This window comes from Triturus cristatus, chromosome 7, assembly GCF_964204655.1.
Source record: "Triturus cristatus chromosome 7, aTriCri1.1, whole genome shotgun sequence".
NCBI classification, from domain to species: Eukaryota; Metazoa; Chordata; class Amphibia; order Caudata; family Salamandridae; genus Triturus; species Triturus cristatus.
The window spans coordinates 1,170,499,999-1,170,523,929 of record NC_140590.1 but is presented as its reverse complement, the minus strand read 5'-3'; the positions used below and the strand labels follow the sequence as shown (position 1 = coordinate 1,170,523,929).

The window sequence follows — 23,931 nt, the reverse complement described above, 5'->3', positions numbered from 1 at the left end:
CATGGTTGTCTGGTCCAAGTTGGAGCAACTAGGATGAGCGTCAAGGAGCTTTGCTGTAGTTTGCGCACCACTAGTGGAATGAGTGGGAGAGGCGGAAAAGCGTACGCAAATCTGCCTTACCAGTTCATCCATATCGCATTGCCTTTGGACAATGGGTGATGATACCTGGCGGCAAAGTTTGGGCATTTGGCGTTTTCGTGGGTGGCGAAGAGGTCTATCTGTGGTTACCCCCACATCTGAAACAAGCATTAGCATAGCCAATAGGTCTCGCTTTTGGGACCTTATAAGTGTTTAGCCATGAAACAGTTGATGTTGTTGCATCAAGGATATTGTGCTGCATAACTAAATACTTATAAGTTCCCAAAAGCGAGCCCTATTGGCTATGCTAATGCTTGTTGACTCTTCCACTCCGTTTTTGCCGCTGTGTGTTGGAGGGGCTGAGCTCCAGCACAAGTCGCTGTCTCAAATCTTCTGTACTGCCCTGTCACAGCTCAGAGCTGAGGGTGCAGCACAACCCCACATCATTTTCAATTAGGCGCCAATGAATACATGAACACATTCGAGTGGCCCTCTTGGGTCAGGCTGCTCCAACCTAAAGGGACACAACAAAAGGGGCAAGGTAAATGCATGAGTAAACAAGTCCTGACTAAATATATATATTTTTAAAGTAATTTTCCACTTTGTGTATGCAATGCAAGCATAAAATAAAGGATATGATGTGTAAGGATTCTGTACTTTTGAAATGTACACTATTCCCATATGCACTTTAATGCAAGCCCTCCATAGGAGGCAAAATTATACCATTAAGAGCCAACAGCATGAGGTGAGAGTAACATTCCTCTGGGGATTAGCAAAAGCCCATTATGTAGATGTTTCAGTATTGGTAACCATATGTATCCTGCTGCGCCCTCCAGCCAGACCTAACGAGATCTCACGGGAAGAGGCTCCAGTGACTGCATGAACTGTTGTAAAAGGCCCATGTGCACCCACACATCACTACCCTGAGTTCACCTTCGACACACATTTATAAAAACCCTATTTCGGGAGGTATTCTTACGCGCCAAAGCGGCCAACAAGCATCCTGTGACGTTAAAAGAACCGCACTTGGATACTTAAGAGCATATCAGCGTCAGCAGCAAATAACATTTAAATAAAAGCACGCATTTTACAGTAAATACAATTCATGTGGCATTTATGGGACATTTTGCCATGCCATCCCTTGTGTTCTCAGGCTGCTCTGCGTCACCTCGCGATCAAAGGATGACGCAACAGTACTTCCGAAACTTCAGGACTTGTGGCACAAAAGATGGAAAAGGAACACCCACATTCTTACATGGTTTAGTCTGGAGGTCACACAATGTGCCCAGAAAGCTTACGACAACGCGGTCACGAACAGGCACAGAGATGCAGATTAATGAATTCTCGCCACTGTGCACAGCGTTAGATGCTGAGAGCACCACCGGGAATTGAGAAATATAATCCCAGGTGACGCCCTTGGTGCAAGAGAGCTGGGTTCAGAGAAAGCCAGGTGTACAGTAACAGAAATATCGCCATGCCTTACAACCGAATGCTACGGCATGCCTGCAAGCAAAAAGCAGAGCGGACAGCTGGTACACGCAGAGAAGGAAAGATGAAATGCGGTTGAAAACAAAGGCTGGGGTCCCTCTGCACACTTAGGGTAAGAGGTGGTATTTTTAAAACCAGTCAACCTTTGACGCCGTACAACATGTTCCACTCTGTAGTATGTAGGGACATGCAATCACGGAAGTGTTCCTTTCCATTACCGTGCAGTCTATACCGTCAAGAGCGCTCCGTCTCCAAGTTCATTCTACATGGTTGAGAATATTCGAACTTAAATCATAGGTATAGAATGTAATGAAAGAAAGTAATAACATTTTTATCAAGGGAAGTAAAGAGGAAATATAAGTCACGCGTACTGTAAAGGAAACAAGTCCTAGGGCTGATCTCCAGAGCCCACAAAGTACATACACACATATAAGTATATAATAATAAGTATATACTAAAGTATATACAAGAGGTCTCGAATGCTCGACCTAAAAAGGAAGCACCTATCACTTGCCCACCACTGACTAATGGTGGCTGCCATTTTGTTGTCAACTGGACCTGCAAGTAGAGGGGTTCATACTAAATTTGTTTAGTCTTCGTTATAGCATGGCCCTTGCTATCAGGAGCAGGGAAGTGCTAGAAAAGATTTCTTGTATCAAAACCATCTGAAACACGAGGAGTTGCACATAGAATTGCACAGGTTGAGGAGTCTGGTTGAGATAAAATCAAAGAAAATGGATGCTGGTGGGAACAGTGCATCTTTTTCTTACATTTTTTTTATCGCAGATATTTGGAATGTTTTCCACAGGGGCCACTATTTTACCAGATTTACACTACTCTTTAGTGTCAACGTGTCAAAGCTGGCGTTAGAACTCAGTTCTCGGGGTGCCAAGTTCAGTTAGGTAGCTGCGTAACAAGATCACACTTACATACATACCTTGCACGTTTCCTGATCCAGATTTTAGGGTGTCAAACTTAGTGGGCTCCGAGTCCTCCCCCTCACCAATGTTAGAGATTGAAGGAGCCCCATTCATTCTTTGACAAGGACGACCTTCACATTGAGATGCACAATGTTTAATGCTCATCGAAAGTGGTGTTTTGTTATTCTAAATTCTGGCATGTTGGTAGTTTTCTGATTTCTTGAGGGCTTATTTTAGTAAAAATCAAAGTGTAGCTACGCACATACGCGCTTACTCACAAAAACACACACACACACATGCACACGGTCTATGCAAATGTAGCACACTATGTAATGCAGAAGCACCTGTTTGGCCTATAAAAATGTACCATGCATCTGTGCAAAGCCTAAAATAAAGAGCAGGAATTTTAACAGACTGAACACCCGAGAGGAGCATCAATGGAAATGTGCCCCACCCACAAATAAGAAACAAAGATCACAAGGATTGTACGTGTACTCTCTTCACAATTTGATACCAGTTGATTAGACAATGGCGCTGAAAGATCACTGTTCAGAGCAAGTGCATTTGATATGAAAGAGCAGGCTGGATAAAAGGAGGCATGAGGTGGTTTAATAAAGCATTCACCCTAAGTCGCTTCTTATGGGTTTTAATTCCTCGCGGTTAAAGAATGTATGGCGCACTGCTAACATGAACCTTCAGGAACATATCAAAGAAACATATTCACAACTTTGGCAAACTAGCATTGAGTTTCAAATGGTTAAGAATATCTCTGAAAAGTTTAACACTGCCCTTTAAAGAGACGTGATATCCCCATGTAACAGAGTCTGCAACAGCTGCACGAACACAGTGAGTTGCATCTCCAGATATGTTGTGACTGAGCTCCCATGCACTGCTAGGGCAGGGGTAATGAGTACAGCCCCGGCTCCTGGGGACTTGCTGAAAGGTTCACTAATCCCTCAGGAAAAGTGGGTTTTGTGTCCATTCGGTGAAATGCTGCTGGGCCAAATAAAAAACAAGTCCACAGATGCTGAAATGTTGGAGGTGAAATATGGTGCGCAATGTGAGAAAGTGGCTCTGTATATACTGTTCGAAAATAGGTACAGGGTGTACAGATTCCACAGTCCCCAGAGGTTTGGCAGAGGCTAAAGTTAGATATAACCTTACTCTCTAAAGTGGTAGCTTGGTCGAGCAGTAAGGACAGTGTAAAGCATTTGTTGTACACACTCAGTCAGCAAATGGTCTCACACACTCAAGAACTGAACTCTAGGCCAATTGTTTATATAAAAAATATATGTCTGTTTTATATTAGAACCAACAATAGGAATTAAAATATACTTTCTCAGAATGCGATGCTTTATATAAATACTTTTGCAATAGGCAATTGGCTTTTGTAGAAAGTTACAAGTTGTTACAATAGGCAACACAGTTTTAAACACAACAATGCATTGAGTTCAATGGACGTTTCAAGTTATTTGCAATAGATTACTTTCAGGACTACTTTTAAGATTCCAGGACTGGAACCTAGATTCAGTCCTGGGACAGTACTTTGAAACAAGTGATAAAAGTCGACTTAGTTATTCCTAGGATTTTTAAGTAATATTTTGCTATTTTAAAAGTTGACAGAAGAAATTTCATAGAAAATAGTCAATGATTCCCTATGGAAGAAAATTCAAGTTACAGGTATAGTATGTTCTCGTTACTTTTGTAATCCAGTACTGGGTGCCTAGACTCAGTACTGGGACCTTTATCCAAAACAGGTAAGTAATTACGTTTTCAGAAATTATACGATTTTTAAAGAATATTCAAAGTTTGCAGAAAATGACACTTAGAAGAAATTTCACAGAAAAATAGTCAATGATTTCCTATGGGAGAAAATTGGGTTACTGTTAAGTACAGTTGTAAGTATTTTTCAGAGTCAGTGCTGGGCACCAAGATGCAGCACTGGGAGCTCACCTAATAGCAGGTGAGTATTTTCGTTTTCGTTACTCGGCTGATTTTTGGTGAATATTTTATGTTTTGAAAACCCCACACTTAGAAGAAATTTCAGAAGAAACCAGTCAATGTTACCCTATGGAGAAAATTGAGTTATCGGTTTAAAGGTAAGTACTCGACTGGCAGAGTTAAGGTTCTGGGCATAGACTCAGGGGTCTCCCAGTGTCAGGTAGGTACAGTTGTTTCACCCTCAGCGGCACAGGGGCAGCCGGGTGCAGAGAGAGTTAGGCCCAATGTTATCCTACGAGAGGTAGGGGGGCCTTGGTTGGTGGCTGCTGACTAGCAGGCCACGCGGCTGTGGGAGCTGGGCTCCTGGTCACTTGCTCAGGGCAAATGGGGAAGTAGATAGGTGTAGAGGTTACACTGCCAGGGCCACTCGGGCGGCTGGGTGCAGGGTGCTATTGAGCCTTTGGGCACTTAATTGATTTCAATGGGAAAGCTCCGGTTTAGAAAAAGACTGCAAGCTCGGGGACTAAGATTCTTCAGGTGCCACCACCACTTCGAGAGTTAAGTTGGGTAGTTGGAGGATATGTAGGTACCCCGGGATTGGGCACAGGGGGCCACAGGGCGCCGGGTGCAGGGGTGCCTTTTGTTGTCGGGAAATCTTACCCTCTATTGATCGCGGTTGGTGGGTTCGGAGGCTGCAGGCGTCTTCAGGAGCGTCGAGGGAAGTCCTTGGGTGCCGGACTCGGGGTCACAGTTGCCGTGGGGTTGTCATCGTGGTGTTTGTTCACTCCGGCACAGGCCAGGCTTGGCGGGTGCAGAGAGTGAGAGGTTCGCAGTTCCGGGCTGATGCCAGGGATTAGAAGTAGATTTTGAGTGGAGCCTCTACTCATGGGAGTCCCAGGAGCTTGGAGCCAAAAGGTAGCCAGGTCCTCCGGGGTTTGTGAGGTTGCTGGCCACAAGAGATGCCGGGTTGGAGCAGGTTCGAGGGTCGACAGGCCGGTAGGGCTGGGGCCAAGGCAGTTGGTGTCTTCTTCTTCTTAGCAGCTGCAGGGCAGGTCTTCTTTCTTCTTGCTCTTCTTTGTATTTCGGAATCTGGAAAAGGAAGGTTCAGGGTGCCCCTAAATACTAGATTTAGGGGCGTTACAGGTAGGTGAAGGGCAGGGACCAATGGGTCCCTGTCCTGGGGTGGGTACACCCCCTATCCTGCCTCTCTCCTGTGGGAGGGGGGGGAAGTAGCCTAGTCCTGATTGGGCTGGGCTCCCCATCTTCAAGATGGCAAGAGCCCGGAGATGTGCTTCACCTCGCCTCCCCCACCTGAGGGGTGGGGCTGGCAGGCTGGCACATCCCCTGTCCTTATTTGGGGTTTCCGGCCAAGCTTCCCGCCAGAGTGGAGGGTTGCAGTGGCCTGGGGAAGCTCACAGAGGCGGCATGCCTTTGAAGCTTCCCCCTGCCCATCCTGGGGGAGGAGATCTAGCACCTCGCCCAGGATGTGCATTGTTGCAGACCCAGGAGAGCAGGGGCTCTCCTACCCAGGGGTCCAGCAACATGTCTGCTGTGTGGCAGCCTAGGCAGCCTCTCAGACCAGACGTGGATTGTAGGTTAGGTTTCAGGGGGCATCTCTAAGATGCCCTCTAGGGTGCTTGGTACATTAAATCCCACACTGGCATCAGTGCGGGTTTAATGTGCTGAGAAGTTTGATACCAAACTTCTCAGTTTTCAGTGTTGCCATTATGGTGCTGTGGAGTTCGTGTTTGACGAGCTCTCAGCACCATGTACTCTTAAATGGCAGCACTGCACTTACAGTGCTTAGGAATGGACCTGGGTACTGTAGGGACACAGGGCTCCTGCTCCTGTGCCCACACCACTGGCATAGGGCACCGAGCTAGAGGGGTGACTGATGTATGCCAGGGCAGTGTAGGTGGTGGACATGGCACACAGGGATGTGTGCCATGATGACTCTTTGTTTTGTCCTGTACCCAGACACTCAGCCTGCAAGGGCAGTGTGTGTGTGTTAGGGTACAGGGCCTCTAAGGGTGGCACAATGAGTGCTGCAGCCCTTAGAGGCCTTCCCTGGTCACAAGGCCCTGGGTACCATTTACCAGGGGCTGACATGTGGCCAGGGTTTGCCAATTTGGGTTTTAGGGAAGGAACATAGGCCCTGGGCACCGGATTGGCAGGAGTCCAGGGCACACTCAGTCAAAGTATATTCAGCAAAAAGTGGGGGCATACCATGCAAGAAAGATGGCACTTTCTCACACGCAATACTTCAATTCACGACCTCACCCTGTAAGGACTGAGGATGTGGTAACCGTCAGAGCTGCCGATTTTGGATTAGCGCTATATAAAACTGCAAAAAGAAAAAAAACAGGCAGAAGGCACAATTGCCAGCTTTACTCAGTTGATAGTCTCGCAGTGTGGTGGAAGGAGGGAGGGGTTTCTGGGAAGACTGGTGGCCTTACACCAAAGAATGAACGGGGTGAACCAACTATAACAGGGGTGTACGGCCCTGTTACTTACCTGATATCCGCTCCCATAACTGCCATCCCAAATGACCATCCCCCTACAAAAAACAAAAGAAAGAGAAGGGTTTAAAATAAACCCGGGAAAACAAACCAGCTATGAAACAACAGTGTACTGTTCCTTTAAGCAGGAAGGCGGAACGACAGAGGTGAGAAGACCAATCCCCGACGCTGGGAGGAGGAGAAAAGGAGTAGTCAGCCGTTCGGAGGTCTGTCGCCAGGAACTGAGACGCCGGAAGAGGAGAGAAGTGATTCTTGCTCGCGGAGTTTGCAGATACCGAAGACGCGAGTGAGGAGGACACGGGCCAAGAGGATAGCTTGGAGGCTGAGAGAAGTGATTCTTGCTCGCGGAGTTTGCAGATACCGAAGACGCGAGTGAGGAGGACACGGGCCAAGAGGATAGCTTGGAGTAAAGAGGGGTTGTTACTCCCGGAGGATGCTTGCAGTCCGCCGCAATTGTGGAGAGTTGTGGCGTACGGGGCTTGATAGCCGGGGTCGGGTGATTTTTAAGTGGGAGGAGGGGCGGTGTTTGTGTTTTCTTTCAAAAACAAGAACGCGAGCAACAAGTCCGGGAGTGGTGCGCGCAAAAGGAGGCCTGTGCACATTCACGCTCACATGCACGCAGGCTTTAGGCCACTCTGGTAGCACTTTGAAAACCCGCTTACTAAAGGTCTCACCTGAGCTAGCGCGTGCGCTAGCGCTCAGGCGAGACCTAAAAACGGTTGAAGAACTTGTGGATGAAGTTCCCACTCGTGGATTGGTTGTGTTTGATGGCTCAACAGATCGGCTATTGTGTTTTGGACTCCAGGGACATGTTGGGCTAGGAGAAAAAATTTCTGAGGTATAGCCCACCTTCATATGCTCTGTGCGAGCTGCAGAGAGTGTGTCCCGCCTTGTTTTTGGATATAATACATGGCTGTCATGTTGTCTGTGCGGACTAAGACAGCTTTGCCTGACATGTGGTTTTGGAATGCTTTCAAGGCTAGGAATATGGCTAGTAACTCCAGGTGGTTGATGTGGAGTAACTTTTGCTGAGGTGTCCACCTGCCCTGCATGGTGTGATGAAGTAGGTGAGCTCCCCTGCCAGAGAGCGATGCGTCCGCTGTCATGACTATTTGAGGAACCGGCTCGAGGAACGGTCGCCCTTTGGAAAGGTTCTTGGTGTTTCACCACTGCAGAGAGCAATGGGTACGACCGTCTACCAACACCAGATCTGTTAGCTGACCTTGAGCATGGTTCCATTGGCGTGCTAAGCACTCTTGGAGAGGACGCATCTGGAGTCTTGCATGAGGCACTATGAATATGCAAGAGGCCATCATCCCTATGAGTTGCATGAACACTCGAGCTGGAAGAGAGTGTTGCAGTTGGAATCTGGTGAGAAGAGCTTGCATGCTCGCTATCCTGGCGGGACTGGGATAGGCTAGCGCCCTTGAGGTGCCTATTGTGGCAAGAGGGATTGTTGTGTGTGGGACGGTTGCAGTTGGGACTTGGCGTGGTTTATTGTGAACCCCAGGTCGTGAAGTTGTTGAATAGTGGCATGAGTGTGTTGTACACACTGATTGTATGAGCTGGCTTTTATCAGCCGGTCGTCTAGATATGGGAAGACATGGATGTGTTGTCTTCTTAGGTGTGCTGCCACCACCGCTCGGCACTTGGTAAACACTGTTGGTGCTGTGGTGACTCCGAATGGGAGTACTTTGAATTGATAGTGCTGACCGTCCACTACGAATCTGAGATATTTTCTGTGAGCGCTGTGAATGGGAATGTGGAAATAGGCGTCCTTGAGGTCTAGAGTAGCAAGGAAGTCGCCCTGGGAAAGCAGAGGGAGGACCTGCTGAAGTGTAACCATGTGGAAGTGGTCTGAGTGTATGTATAGGTTTAGGGGTCTGAGGTCTAAAATAGGCCTTAGAGATCTGTCCTTCTTTGGTATGAGAAAATAGAGGGCGTAAACTCCCTGGTTTTGCTGGTGCAGGGGAACTTGTTCTATTGCACTTTTTTGTAGGAGGGAGATTACCTCCTGCTTTAACAGTAACAGATGTTCTTGTGACATTGGACGGTGTTTGGGTGGTATGGTTTGGGAGGTAGATGTTAGTTCGAGACAGTAGCCTGATTGAATTATTTGGTGGACCCACCTGTCTGAAGTGATGTTTGCCCAGGCAGGGAGAAATTGGTGTAGTCTTCCCACGACTGGAGTGAAATGGTCTGGGGGAAGTGGAGGGAAGTCATGGGGTGGAGGTGGAGGTGGAGGCAGAGCGGGAGTTGTTGTGTTTGCCTCAGCCTTTGCTGTTGTTCCCCCTGTACTCACCCCTTTGGTAACCTCTAGTAAAGGTGGATTGGGTGGGAGCCTTGTAAGAGGTGGAGGGGCTATCAGAGGAGTAGCCTCTATGGGTGCTTCTGAAGGATGGGCGACGAAAGGACCGTCTGGGATCTTGCGACTGCAAGGCTCCCATAGATTTGGCGGTGTCTGTATCCTTTTTTATTTTCTCAAGTGATACGTCCACATTGGGGCCAAATAGGTGTTGCTCATCAAAAGGCTGATTGAGTATAGAACTCTGGACTTTGGGTTTAAAACCTGATATGCGTAACCAGGCATGCCTGCGTAAAAGGACACTGGTGTTTATTGCCCTTGAGGCCGTATCTGCTACATCTAGGGCACAACGGATGGAGGTGTTAGTGATGGTTTTACCCTTCTGTATGAGTTCATTGGCCCTGTTTTTATTCCTGTCAGGGAGGTGCTGCATTATGGACTCAAGCATATCATAATGTGCCCTGTCATACCTGGCTAACAGCGCTTGGGTATTAGCAATGCGCCAAATGTTTGCTGCCTGTGACGCTGTGCGTGTGCCAGAGGCGTCTAGTTTTGATTCCTTATCTGGAGTTTGGTGCGTCACCTGATGTTTGGGAATTTGCTCTCTTCCTTGCATTAGAGACCACTAAGGAGTCTAGTGGTGCGGGGCCTTTGATGCATACTGGGTCAGTAGGAGCAGCCTTATACTTCTTTTCTATTCTCGGGTTGATAACTCGAGCTCTGACTGGGTCTTTAAAGATCTCTGGTGCATGCTTAAGCATGGGCCGAATTGAGGTGGACCTTTGTGTGGTATCAAAGGTGTCCATAAGAAAATCCTCCTCTACTGGGTCTGTATGAAGGGCAACCCCGTGGTATTGGGCAGCTCTGTGAAGGAGCTGGTTGAAGCCGATATTGTCCTCAGGAGGGGAAGGCCTGGAGTGATAAATGTCATCTTGTGGGGTGTAAGGGACGTCTGGGACACTGTAATTATCCCAGGGGTCCGGGGAGCCAGTACGGGTAGGGTCCCCAAGGGGTTGATCGTCCGCACCTCCCCCTGCATCATCTGAGGTGTTATCATCATCATCATCTACTGGGGTAGGTGATGGTGTAGGAGAGCGGTGTGGTGGGGAGGAGGAGGCGGAAGAGGAGAAGGGATCCTTAATGGAGAGGTAGCAAAGTCTCTCTTCTTTGGTGGTGGTGCGGGCGCAGGAGTTTCCAGGGGTCTTTTCTTGATGCTAAGCATTAAATGACCAGTCTTAGGATCCTTCACAAGAGTCTTTTGGGTAGGATCTGGACGAAACAGTTCATCTGTGGGAGACAGATCCTTCGGAGTCGAGGGCTTCGGTGCTGTAAGCTTTTTCGGCGTCAACTCGGTAGCGGTTCTAGGTTTGGAACCGTGTAGTTCTGAAGTGTCTTTATCGGATTGAACCGGTTGTTGTTTTTTCGGTTCCGAGGTCTTTGGCTTCGAGGAATCGGGGCCTTTTGGTGGGCGTTTTTAAGTCAGCTCCGAGGGTGTTGCCAGTGCCGAGGAACCAGTGCTAGCCTTCGACGCCGATTGCTTTGATGTTGAAGCAGCGGTCGGTGTGGATGAGGACGAGGACGTATTCTTCTGCGGTGCCTGAGTTTGCTTTTCGGTACCGAGGGTAGGCTGACTCAAGCCAGAGTCGCTTAAAGGCTTAATAGGCTTCTTTACCGGGCCCAAAGGCGGGGCATGGGAAGCAGTGTCTCGGTGTGCACCTGGGCCCGAAGGTGAAGGTGGTACCGAAGCCTTTTTTGATAGTGTTGAGGGGGGGTGTGGATCGGGGTCGACGTCTGTACTCACGGCTCTTTGAGCTAGAGTGATGTCTTCGACATCGGAATCATCTGCTTCGGAGGCGCTGATGGTGGCTTCTTCGACCCGACCCTGCTCCGGAACATCAACGCCCTCTTGAAAGATGTCATCGGGGATCGAAGATGACGAGCGCGCCATTGTTCTTTGATCTCGTCGGCCCCGGATCGTCTTCTTGGAGCGGAAAGAGGCGCAAGCTGGATAGTCTCTGGCCTCGTGCTCCGGTGAGAGGCAGGGGTTGCACACCTCATGTAGGTCGGTGTGGGGAAACTTCGACCCACATCGAGGACACTTTTTGAATGGCGTCCTTTCCATGAGCCGGAGATGAGGCCCAGGTAGGCCCGAAGGCCTTCGTCGACGACCGGAATCGAAGTCTTCGAAGTTGAAGGGTCGTGTGGATTGGAAAACGCGATCGAAACAATACCGTTGAGAAGGGAAGGATTGCGCGTCGAAAGAGGAAACCTTTAACGGTTCCGAACTGGAATGCGAGAACACATCCGAGCCCGATGGAGGGAAAAAACAATCTGAGGATGGAGCCGATATCCATGCGCACTATGATCCAAAGGAGGAGTCACATACCTCGTGACTTCCAAAGACTTTCCACAAAAACAAGTGCAAACATCCGGGCCCAACACCAGATGGCGATCTATGCATAGTGTGTAATCTGCAGCTCATATGCCTTGAACATACAGTTATGTATATAGGAATGATGCTTCATAGTAATGCTAGCTATGCAAAGAAAGATCAAGCCTCAACTCTTGCCTTTAAAACTGACCAAAAAACTAAATATATTACAATGGCAGAAGGCTTATGTCTATATATCCACTGTCAGTCTCAGCAAATACATACAAGCCAAAGACTATGGTTCAGGGAAATTCTTCCGCAGTGGATCAGCTAATCAAAAAGATGGGGATATATGAGGAAAAACAACTCAAAATAGTTGCAGTAGCTCCTAAATAGTGCACTTTTCACCTATTTGCCTATGCTTATATCCTGAGAGAGATCATCTTCTGTCCACCTGGGAGGTGTGGTTTCTCTGACTTGGAGGTGATTCTTCGGCGGCACCACCACATTAACGCTTTTGTACCAAGAATGTAAGCCAATATCAATGATTGCAATGGGATGAAGATCCAAAGCCATCATCACTGATGGTATTAATATTAGGATAAGTTGCCTGCATCACTGCAGGTCTATTAGGATCAGAAGGAGTCATCGCTGCTGGTATTAGGGACAGAGGACATCATCGCTGCTGGTATTGGAATACGGATCAAAGGCCATCATCATTTCAGACTCTACAATAAAGGAATATGAGGGTTGACCAGATTGGTGGAGGCTTAAACACCTCTACTGAAAATCTCAAACTGGTCAAGTGAAAGATTACACTAACTCCATGCACAATAAGTGATATCTGTAAACGCTACTAAATCATCCACTGGTGAGGATCTGAAAGGAGGAACAGCAGCCTCAACGGGTGACGAGGCTCTGTGATCAACCAGGCTACAGTGATCCACGGTTTTAATATTAGTAAAGATGCAATTGTTTTAAAAAATGTCTGACTCAAATTACAAAACAGGAGATGGTGTCCTATAATGTGAAAAAGGAGTCACCAGGTATGTATGTCAACAAGATGAGTGCTTGTTGCTTGTAGGGAGAACATTTCTCCCTGAAACAAATATATAATTTTCAGGAAGCAAATGTTGGTGACCTGCTGGTTCTTCCCTGAACTTTGGTGAATCATAGTTTTAAATGAGGTTCAGTATCTATCTGTGAGTTACTCATGAGAAGAACTACTCCTTCCAAGGTCTCTGCACTTCTTGGCTAGTTTTTCTGTTTTGGGAGGGGATTGGGGGATTTTAGGAGGATTATGCTTTAACCGGTCTTGGTTGGTGCTGTGAGAAAGGAGCTCTGCACTCATTGAGTATGGGTTTTTCAAGCAGTTTTTGAGCACCCAGTCCTTGGGTTTAGGGGTTGGCTTTGCTCACCTCAGCCTTGGTTTTCTTCTCAGCTGCCATCAGCTGCACCTTGTCCCTTTGCTCTTTCGGGGCAGATTTATACATGTCCAGCAGCAATTTCATCTCCTTCTGGCTCTCCTGGGCCTTTCTGTTGGAAGAAACAGAGAAAAAGAACTAAGGAAGGTCCCTGCACAGCAATGTTATTCTTGCGCCTGGGGATCCTCTGCAGCTTAACATGTCGGTCAATTAAATTCATTTTACCTCCCAATATGAAATCTACTACTAAACCCTGTTCACCTTTAAGTAAGTTAGGATTTGTGTGTTCACAGAACCATAATGTGACATTCAGTAATGGGAATATTGTGTCATTCAGCACAGTAGAAGTGCACCCCAATCTGAAATCGATGGCGTGACCTATGCCTTGTCCATCGTCAAACTCCACAGCGGCAGTTAGCACCTCAAATGCGATACTTCAGGAGTTCTGGTATCCCCATATGAAATGATGAATATGCTACTTACCAGTATGCATCTGTTCTTGGCATGTAGGGCTGCTGACATTCATATCTGTGCATAGATCGCCGCCTAGTGTTGGGTCCGGATGATTGCACATTGTTGTCCTGGAAGAGTCTTCGAGTATCACGAGATAGGTGGCTCCTCCCCTGGACTACAGTGCGCATGGGCATCCTCTCCATCCTTAGATTGTTTTTCGCCATTGTGGCAGTGATGGAGTAGATACAGTAAGTGATGACCATGCTATACAGTAATTCTGAGTGCTGCAGCCGCTACAGGCGCCGGGGAGGAGGGTGGGCGATATGAATGTCAGCAGCCCTACATGACAAGAACAGATGCATACTGGTAAGTAGCATATTCAGTTCGAGGCATGTGGGCTGCTGAATTCATATCTGTGCATAGATTATATAGCAGTCCATCCATTAGCGGCGGCTGCCCGTGCCAGCTGCAGCAGTCTGAAAAAGAGTTTTGAGAACAGCCTGTCCTACAGCTGCCTGCTGTTTTGAGTGTACATCTACACAGTAGTGTTTGGTAAATGTATGTATAGTGGACCATGTGGCTGCTCTACATATGTCCTGCAAAGGAATGTTTCCTAGGAAAGCCATGGACGCCCCTAACTTTCGTGTTGAGTGGGCTCGTGGGGGAATCGTTAATGTGCGTTTAGCTTTTTGATAGCAAATTTGAATACATTTAAAGATCCATCTGGCTATCCCTGCTTTGGAAATGGCGTTGCCCTTGTGTTGTGGAGAAAAGGCAACGAAAAGTTGTTTTGTTTTCCTAAAATCCTTTGTTCTGTCTATATAGTACATGAGGGCCCTCTTTACATCTAGTGTATGGAGCATTCTCTCTGCGACATTTTGTGAAATTGGAAAGAAAACAGGCAGTTCAATAGTCTGATTCATGTGGAACTGCGATATCACTTTAGGCATGAATTTGGGGTTGGTACGTAGTACAACTCTGTTTGCGTGAACCTGTATGAATGGCTCTTGAACGGTTAGTGCCTGGAGTTCACTAACTCTTCTTAACGAAGTGATTGCCACTAAGAAAGCTACCTTCCAGGTGAGGAATTGAATCTCACATGAATGGAGAGGTTCAAAAGGTGGACCCATTAATCTGGTGAGGACCACATTGAGGTTCCACACTGGTGCCGGTGGGTGTCTCGGGGGAATCACCCGTTTGAGTCCCTCTAAGAAGGCTTTGATGGCAGGCACTCTGAATAAAGAGAGGTGTTGCCTGTTTTGAAGATAGGCTGCTATCGCGGTTAAATGTATACGTATGGAGCTGTATGCCAGATTGCAGCTGTATAAGTGTAAGAGGTAACAGATGATGTTTTGAATGGATGCGTCCAGCGGGTTAATGTCATTGTTGTTGCAGTAAATGACAAACCTTTTCCATTTAGCCGCATAGCAAGCTCTGGTTGTGGGTCTCCTGGCCTCCTTGATGATATCCATACATTCAGGTGGCAGGTTTAGATAGCCAAACTCTACGACTTCAGGAGCCAGATTGCCAGGTTCAGCTGTTGCTGATCTGGGTGCTGAATTTCACCATGGTTCTGCGTTAAAAGTGCGGGTGTGATCCGCAGCCTTTGATGCGGCACCACGGAAAGTTCTAGAAAGGTGGTGTACCATGGTTGGCGTGCCCATGTGGGAGCAACTAGGATGAGTGTCAGTGAGTGTTGTCGCAGTTTGCGTGCCACTAGCGGTATTAGTGGCGCTGGGGGAAAAGCGTACGCAAATCTGCCGGACCAGTTCATCCATATCGCATTGCCCTGTGACTGCGGATGTGGGAACCTGGCGGCAAAGCTTTGGCATTTTGCGTTTTCGTTTGTGGCAAATAGGTCTATCTCTGGATGACCCCACTGTTGGAAGTACGGTTGGAGTACTGATAGATGTAGCTCCCACTCGTGCATTTGGTGGCTGTGTCTCCTGAGCAGATCCGCCATTTGGTTGTCCTTGCCTGGGAGGTGTTCTGCCATGAGGAACATGTTCCTCTGAATGGCCCACCTCCACATGCTCTGAGCCAGATGAGACAACTGTGGAGAGTGTGTTCCTCCCTGCTTCTGTATGTAGTACATGGCAGTCATGTTGTCCGTCCGGATCAACACGACTTTGTTGCACAGGTGCACTTCGAATGCCTTCATTGCCAGGAAGATAGCCATCAATTCCAGAAGGTTGATGTGCATCTTCTGTTGCTGTGTCGTCCATAGTCCCTGCACTGTGTAATTGAGTACATGAGCTCCCCATCCCTGGAGAGAGGCGTCCGCCGTCAGTATTATTTGCGGAACAGGCTCTTGGAACGGTCGGCCCTTGCAAAGGTTTTGTGGATTCCACCAATGCAGAGAGTTGTATGCCCGACCGCTCACTAACACTAGGTCTGTTAATTGTCCTTGAGCCTGATTCCATTGACGTGCTAAGCACTCCTGAAGCGGGCGCATATGTAGTCTCGCGTGCGGGACTATGAAAATGCAGGAGGCCATCATGCCTATCAACTGAATGAACACTCGCGCTGGAAGGGAGTGTTGAGGTTTGAACTTTGTGATCAGCAGTTGCATGCTGTTGATCCTCACTAAATTTGGCTGAGCTGTGGCTGCCAGAGTGTTTATGGTCGCGCCCAGGTACTGTCGTACGTGTGCGGGTTGAAGATGTGATTTTGGGTAAGTTAGTGAGAATCCTAGACTGTGAAGAAGGTGAATGGTGAGGGGCATGTGGCTGGCACATTGCTGGGCTGACTTTGCCTGAACAAGCCAGTCGTCCAGGTAAGGGAAGACGTGAATGTGCTGTCTCCGTAGATGTGCAGCCACTGTCGCTAGGCACTTGGTAAAGAACCTGGGGGAGAACTTTGAACTGATAGTGGTGATCCTGAATAGTGAACCTGAGATATTTTCTGTGCGATGGGTGCATGGGTATGTGGAAATCCGCATCTTTCAAATCTAGTGTGGCTAGGAAGTCTCCCTGACTGAGTAGCGGTAGAACCTGCTGTAGGGTGAGCATATGGAAATGCTCTGATAGAATGTAGTGGTTGAGGGGTCTCAGGTCTAGTATAGGTCTGAGAGAACCGTCCTTTTTTGGGATTAAGAAGTACAGAGAGTACACCCCTGTCCCTTGTTGCTTTACGGGCACGATTTCTATTGCACCTTTTTGCAGCATACTTAGTACCTCCTGCTGCAATAATGCCAAGTGCTCTACGGACATAGGACGGTGCTTTGGCGGTATGTTGGGTGGAGTGGACGTTAATTCTAGACAGTAACCGTACTGGATAATGTCCCTGACCCACCTGTCTGTGGTGATGGTTTTCCAGACTGACAGGAACTGTTGGAGTCTCCCCCCGACAGGTGTTATGTGGTCGGGGGGCAGGGAGAAGGCGTCACTGTTTGTTTTTGGGGGAGGACCTGGTGTTGCCGTACCCATGTCCTCTGCCTTTGGTGCTGGATCCACGATATCCACCTTTATTGGTTTTATCATAGTTACTTTGCGTACCCCCTTTATTGTACTGCTGCTGGGACCCCTGACCTCTAGCTGCTCCTCTATTCCCGGGGCGACGAAAGGAGCCACTACGAAACTGCTGCGACTGCAGAGCCCCCATTGATTTTACAGTTTCAGTGTCTTTCTTAATTTTTTCGAGGGTAGTGTCAACCTCAGGGCCAAATAAATAGTCTGGGTTGACCGGTTGATTTAAGATATTGTTCTGAATCTCAGGCTTGAAGCCTGAGATTCTTAACCATGCGTGCCTCCTCAACATGACGCTTGTGTTGATCGCCCTTACTGCAGTGTCGGCTGCATCCAGTGCGCATTTGATGGACGCATTTGTAAGGAGTTGTCCCTCTCTGATAAGGAGCTCCGCTGCCTCTTTGTATTCATCTGGCAAATGTTGTAGCAGTGATTCTAGTGTGTCGTAGTGGGACCTATCATAACGGGCCAGGAGTGCCTGGGTGTTGGCAATGCGCCAGATGTTGGCCGCTTGCGCTGCTATCCTTTTGCCTGATGTCTCCAGCACTTTGGACTCCTTGTCAGGGGGAGGAGCATCACCCGTTGTTTGTGAATGGGCTCGTTTGCGAGCATTAGCAACAACCATGGAGTCTAAAGGTAACTGACCCCTAATGTACATAGGGTCTCCGGGTGCAGGCTTGTATTTCTTTTCGATTCTGGGGTTCAACACCCGTGCCCTGGTTGTTTCTTTAAAAATGTCTTTTGCAGGTTTTAGAACTCCCTTCAACATTGGCAGCGTTTTGACGGTTTTCTCAGAGGAGGCGAAAGTGTCCACTAAGAAATCTTCATCCACAGTGTCAGAATGGAGTTCCACTCCATGATTGGCAGCAGCCCGTTCTATGAGGGCATTAAATGCAGCAATGTCCTCTGTGGGAGATGTCTTTATATTGTAAAGCTGCGTGTCAGGAGTATCTGGTGCGTAACCCTGGTCGGTGGGGTCATCCCATGCCTGATCTGGGTCTTGCATGTGATCATCAGGATCGATATCCCCAGGGTATGTGGTATCATCCCCTATATAGTCCTTTCCTGCGTCTGCCTCTGAATGCGTAGGAGAAAAGGACGGCGGATCCTGAAAGAAGGGTTGAAAGGTTTCATGAAGCACTGGTGCGGAGCCTGCCGGCAGTTTGTGTTTCAAAGGAATCTTGTATGAGTCCAAGCCTTTCTCCGGTGTGATTTTCCGCTTGCGGAGCATCAACCTACCAGTGTCGGCGTCGATAAATTGTGCCTGTGAAGGCTCGATATCGATTTGTCCAGTGGATAGTGACTGTGTTTGGCGGACACGTGTCAGAATTTCGAACATTTTCGGTGCCTTGGGCGGCGGCAATCCAAATGTGATGTGCGCCGGCGCAGAGTGTGATTTTGCGGCCTTGTGCGTTTCGGGACCCGACGTAGGTTGTAGGGTTACCCGGTCTCTGATGCGTTGCAACGATGCTGAGACCTGTTGCAAGGTCAACGCAGATGGCGCTTTGGAACCGATAGGCACCTTGGAGGCAGGCGTCGAAGCGGCATCCGACTTATTTCCAGTCTTTGGGTCGTCGATCCGAAGGGAGGTATCGACGCTCGGAGTCGATGATTTGGCAGGCGCCGCACTCTTCGATGTTGACGCAGACGGGTCGACCACCTTGACCTTGGTGGGTTGGGCCGTAATCTTCGGTGCCAGAGGCCGAGGCGCCTTGTGGGGACCGAGGGCCTTCTTCTTTGGCTCGGCGCCGGGACCCGTCGCGGTGAGCTCGGCACCGAAATCTCGTTTGGTGCGTTCGGTGCCGATGACCTGTGCCGGCGTCGAAGGAGTGGAGGGCTTCGAGGCCTTCGATCCGATCGCAACCTGTTTCACTTTCGGTTTCGATGTAACCGGTGCGACGGACGGTTTCGGTTTCACTGAAGGAAATCCAGTAGTCTTCGATATTAATGGCTCCTGTGAAATGTTCGAGGCCGGGCCTTAAGACGGGGCCGAAGAACCGTGTGACTGATCTTGGGTAAGGCCCGCAGGCGATCCCTCGACCTGAGCCTTATGACCACTTGGTCTCTCGGCCTCCGTATCGACGGGTTGGCCTAGCTCTTCGCTGGAGCTATCTTCCTCGGCCCCAAGGACCTCATTGTAGTCTCCTACCTCTTCGACGACGTCTTCGTCCTCAAAGAACACCTCAGCATCGTCTTCCGATCGGGAGTCATGTTCGGAAGCGTGGCTGGAGTCTATGTCTCCTACGCTCTCGGCGTCTTCGTCCTCGGTGCTGAAGATGTTGGCCGGGGCAGGCGCCGATTGCTGTGCCTCCAATCTCGCTGCCCGTCGATTCCGGAGAGTCTTCTTCGAGCGGAACCGGGCGCAGGCCATACATTTCGACTCATCATGATCCGGTGAGAGACATTTGTTGCACACCGGATGGACATCGACGTGTGGGTATTTCGCATGGCATAAAGGACATCTCTTGAAGGGAGTCCTCGATTCCATCGTCGATCGAAGTTCGATGTTCGGACCAAAGCGGATCTGAAAAGCGTGAAGAAGGTGCTAAAACACAAAATAAACTGGTCGATACCGAACGGGAACAATACCGACGAGATCTAAAGGCCTTTTGGCCTTAAACTAAAGTTTCCGAACTTGAGCTAAGATAAGCACATCCGAACCCAATGGCGGAAAAAAACAATCTAAGGATGGAGAGGATGCCCATGCGCACTGTAGTCCAGGGGAGGAGCCACCTATCTCGTGATACTTCGAAGACTCTTCCAGGACAACAATGTGCAATCATCCGGACCCAACACTAGGCGGCGATCTATACACAGATATGAATTCAGCAGCCCACATGCCTCGAACTTGGTGATTTCCCAGTATCTTAAAACGAGTCCCTGGATTACAGACCCAAAATGCATGTTTTGGTGACAGGGCTTTATATTCAACACACAATTAAACCAGTGTGACAGTCAGGAGTGGGAGCATTTTATGTTTATTTATGTGTATCTCAAAGTATCACAACTCTGTTCTCATTTAATAACACAAAAAGCGAGCTACTGGAATAAATGAGTTTCCTGTACTCACTTTAACTCTGATCGCAGCTGTTTTAGCACATCAGAATCCTTCTTCTTGAACTCTTCAGTCTTCGGTTTGTCTTTGTCTCGGTCTCTGTCCCGGTCCTTATCCCTGTCCTTATCTCTTTCCTTCTCCCGTTCTTTTTCCCTATCCTTCTCCCTGTCTTTTTCCCGTTCTTTCTCTCTGTCTTTATCCCGGTCTTTCTCTCGGTCCTTTTCTCGGTCTTTATCCCTGTCCTTCTCTCGATCTTTGTCCCGATCCTTCTCTCGATCTTTGTCCCGATCCTTCTCTCGATCTTTGTCCCGATCCTTTTCTCGGTCTTTATCCCTGTCCTTCTCTCGATCTTTGTCCCGATCCTTCTCTCGATCTTTGTCCCGATCCTTCTCTCGATCTTTGTCCCGATCCTTCTCTCGATCTTTGTCCCGATCCTTCTCTCGATCTTTGTCCCGATCCTTCTCTCGATCTTTCTCCCTATCTTTTTCTCGGTCCTTTTCCCTATCTTTATCTCGTTCTTTTTCCCTGTCCTTCTCCCGGTCCTTCTCCCGGTCCTTTTCCCGATCTTTATCCCTGTCCTTTTCCCGATCTTTATCCCTGTCCTTCTCCCGATCTTTTTCCCTATCTCGGTCCTTGTCTCTGTCTCGATCCCTCTCTCTATCACGGTCTCTCTCACGATGCTGATCCCGATCTCTCTCTCTGTCCCTCTCCCTTCCTCCTTCTTTGTCTTTATCATTCTCCCGCTCCCGGTCTCGTCCCTTAGGCCTCTCGGGTTCACGCTTAATGTCCTCTTCCTCCTTCTTGCACTCACGAGGAGCAGGCTCCTCTTTTTCTTTGGCACATGAGTCTTTGTTCTCATTCTTCACCTCTGCCATTTCCTCCTCCTTTACTAGAGCGGGAGGTCCCTCATCCCCAGGAGTGGATGGGAACGACGTTGAGCCTGTGGGGTATCCACTCATTTGTACCCTTATCTGGAACAACAGAAGATAAAGAGAAACAGTTAATAACAGAGAAATGCAGGTACTTGTAAAGGAATATGCTACTTACCAGTATGCATCTGCTCTTGGCATGTAGAGCTGCAGATCTACACACTTGTGCATTGATCACCATCTGGTGTTGGGCCCGGATGTTTGCAGTTGTTTTTCCTCTTGGAAAGTCTTTGGAAGTCACGAGGTCGGTGACTCCTTTGGATCCTATTGCGCATGGGTTTCGGCTCCATCCTCATTGTTTTTCGCCAGCAGGGAAAGTTGGAGCGTAGTAATAACAGTGAAGAGGCCCATGTGTATAGTATCTAAATAAGATAAACTGGAACAGATAAAGGTACCCAGGGAGGCGTGTGGGCGTGTGTAGATCTGCAGCTCTACATGCCAAGAACAGATGCATACTGGTAAGTAGCATATTCCGTTCGAGGCATCTGAGCTGCAGATTACACACTTGTGCATAGATTATATAGCAGTACCCATCGTTAGTGGCGGCCACCCGTATCTGTTGCAGTGGTTTGAAATAATGTCTTGAATACAGCCTGGCCCACACTAGTCTGTTGCTTAGTTTGCACATCTACACAATAGTGTTTAGTGAAAGTGTGCGGTGTTGACCATGTAGCTACTTTGCAGATATCATCGAATGGGATGTTTCCTAGAAAAGTCATTGAAGCCCCTATTGTACGTGTAGAATGGGCTTTAGGGGGAACGGATAGCGTTTGTTTTGCTTTGTGGTAGCAAATCTGGATGCATTTGACAATCCACCTTGCTATCCCCGACTTGGAGATGGGGTTGCCCTTGTGTGGTGGAGAGAAAGAGACAAACAGCTGTTTGGTCTTACGGAAAGGTTGTGTTCTCTGGATGTAGTAGAGTAAGGCTCGTTTGACATCTAGTGTGTGGAGAGCTCTTTCTGCAACGGTCTGTGGTTGCGAGAAGAATACTGGTAGTTCTACAGATTGGTTTAGGTGAAAGGGAGAAATTACTTTAGGGAGGAATTTTGGGTTGGTACAGAGAACAACTTTGTTATGGTGCATTTGTAGAAAGGGTTCTTGAATGGTAAATGCTTGTATCTCACTGACCCTTCTGAGGGAAGTGATGGCTACGAGAAAAGCGGTTTTCCACGTTAAAAATTGGAGTTCACATTTGTGTAGTGGTTCGAAGGGAGGCCCCATTAGTCTGGTGAGAACGATATTTAGGTTCCACACAGGTGAGGGTGGCACTCTGGAGGGAATTATTCTTTTAATGCCTTCCATTAAGGCTTTAACGGCAGGTACTCTAAAAAGTGATAGATGTTGCCTGTTTTGTAGGTAAGCTGCTATGGCTGCGAGGTGCAGGCGTATGGACGTATAGGCTAGATTGCACCTTTGTAGGTGAAGTAAGTAGCCTATGAGGTTTTGAATGGAGACGTCTAGGAGATTGATGGTGTTGTTGTGACAATAGATAACAAAACGTTTCCACTTGGCGGCGTAGCACGCCCTAGTGGTGGGTCGCCTAGCTTCTTTGATGACGTTCATACAGTCAGGGGGAAGATTTAGATAACCGAATTCTAGGATTTCAGGAGCCAGATCGCAATGTTGAGCTGAGCTGAGCTGGGTCTGGGTGCCTGATATCTCCATGGTTCTGGGTTAAGAGGTGGGGAGAGAGGTGTAATTTTTGGTGCGGTACTACAGATAGTTCCAGCAGTGTGGTGTACCACGGTTGTCTGGCCCAAGTTGGATTAGTGTGAGGGAGTGTTGCTGTAGTTTGCGCACCACTAGTGGAATGAGTGGGAGAGGCGGAAAAGCGTACGCAAATCTGCCTGACCAGTTCATCCATATCGCATTTCCTTTGGACAATGGGTGTGGATATCTGGCGGCGAAGCTTGGGCATTTGGTGTTTTCGTGGGTGGCGAAGAGGTCCATCTGTGGATGCCCCCACATTTGAAAGTACGGGTGTAGAACTTGTGGGTGAAGTTCCCACTCGTGGATTTGTTGTTTTCGTCTGCTGAGCAGATCTGCCATACTGTTTTGGACTCCTGGGACATGTTGAGCTAGGAGAAAGATTTCCTGGGGTATGGCCCATCTCCATATGCTCTGTGCTAGCTGAGAGAGCTGTGGAGAGTGTGTGCCGCCTTGTTTTTGAATATAGTACATGGCTGTCATGTTGTCTGTGCGGATTAGGACTGCTTTGCCTGAAATCTGTGTTTGAAAAGATTTTAGGGCTAAGAAGATTGCTAGTAACTCCAGATGGTTGATTTGGAGTAACTTCTGTTGTGGTGTCCATGTGCCCTGCACGGTGAGATGTAATAGATGAGCTCCCCAGCCGGAGAGTGATGCGTCTGTAAGTACTATCTGGGGAACCGGGTCCAGGAACGGTCGATCTTTGGAAAGGTTTGTGGTGGTCCACCACTGCAGAGAGCGATGGGTACGACCGTCTACCAACACCAGATCTGTTAATTGACCTTGGGCCTGGTTCCATTGGCGCGCTAAACACTCTTGGAGGACGCATCTGGAGTCTTGCGTGAGGTACTATGAAGATGCAAGAGGCCATCATCCCTATTAGTAGCATAAACACTCGAGCTGGAAGGGAGTGTTGTGCCATGAATTTTGCGCGTAGAGCCTGAATGCTTGTAATACTGGCAGGATTAGGGTAGGCTAGCGCTTTTGAGGTGTCTATGGTGGCACCGAGGTATTGTTTAATGTGGGATGGTTGTAGATGGGACTTTGCGTGGTTTACTGTGAAACCCAGTTGGTGAAGTAGCTGGATAGTGGCATACGTGTGTTGTACACACTGGCTGTATGAACTGGCTTTTATTAGCCAGTCGTCTAGATATGGGAAGACATGGATGTGTTGTCTCCTGAGGTGTGCTGCTACTACTGCTAGGCACTTGGTGAATACTCGTGGTGCTGTTGTGACTCCGAACGGGAGTACTTTGAATTGGTAGTGTTGGC

At 48.3% G+C, this 23,931-nt stretch overlaps 1 protein-coding gene across 3 annotated transcripts in view; it reads right to left on the bottom strand.

The window, feature by feature from the left end:
* RNF40 (ring finger protein 40) overlaps positions 1-23,931 on the bottom strand; it is a 160,538-nt gene that overhangs the window by 47,599 nt on the left and 89,008 nt on the right. For all 3 annotated transcript variants that reach the window (XM_085618455.1, XM_085618457.1, XM_085618456.1), the window contains exons 13-14: positions 20,037-20,992; positions 13,041-13,158 (exon numbers count right to left, since the gene is read on the bottom strand). In XM_085618455.1, the coding sequence (XP_085474581.1) occupies positions 13,041-13,158; positions 20,037-20,992 (1,074 nt within the window). The remainder of the gene's footprint in view (positions 1-13,040; positions 13,159-20,036; positions 20,993-23,931) is intronic.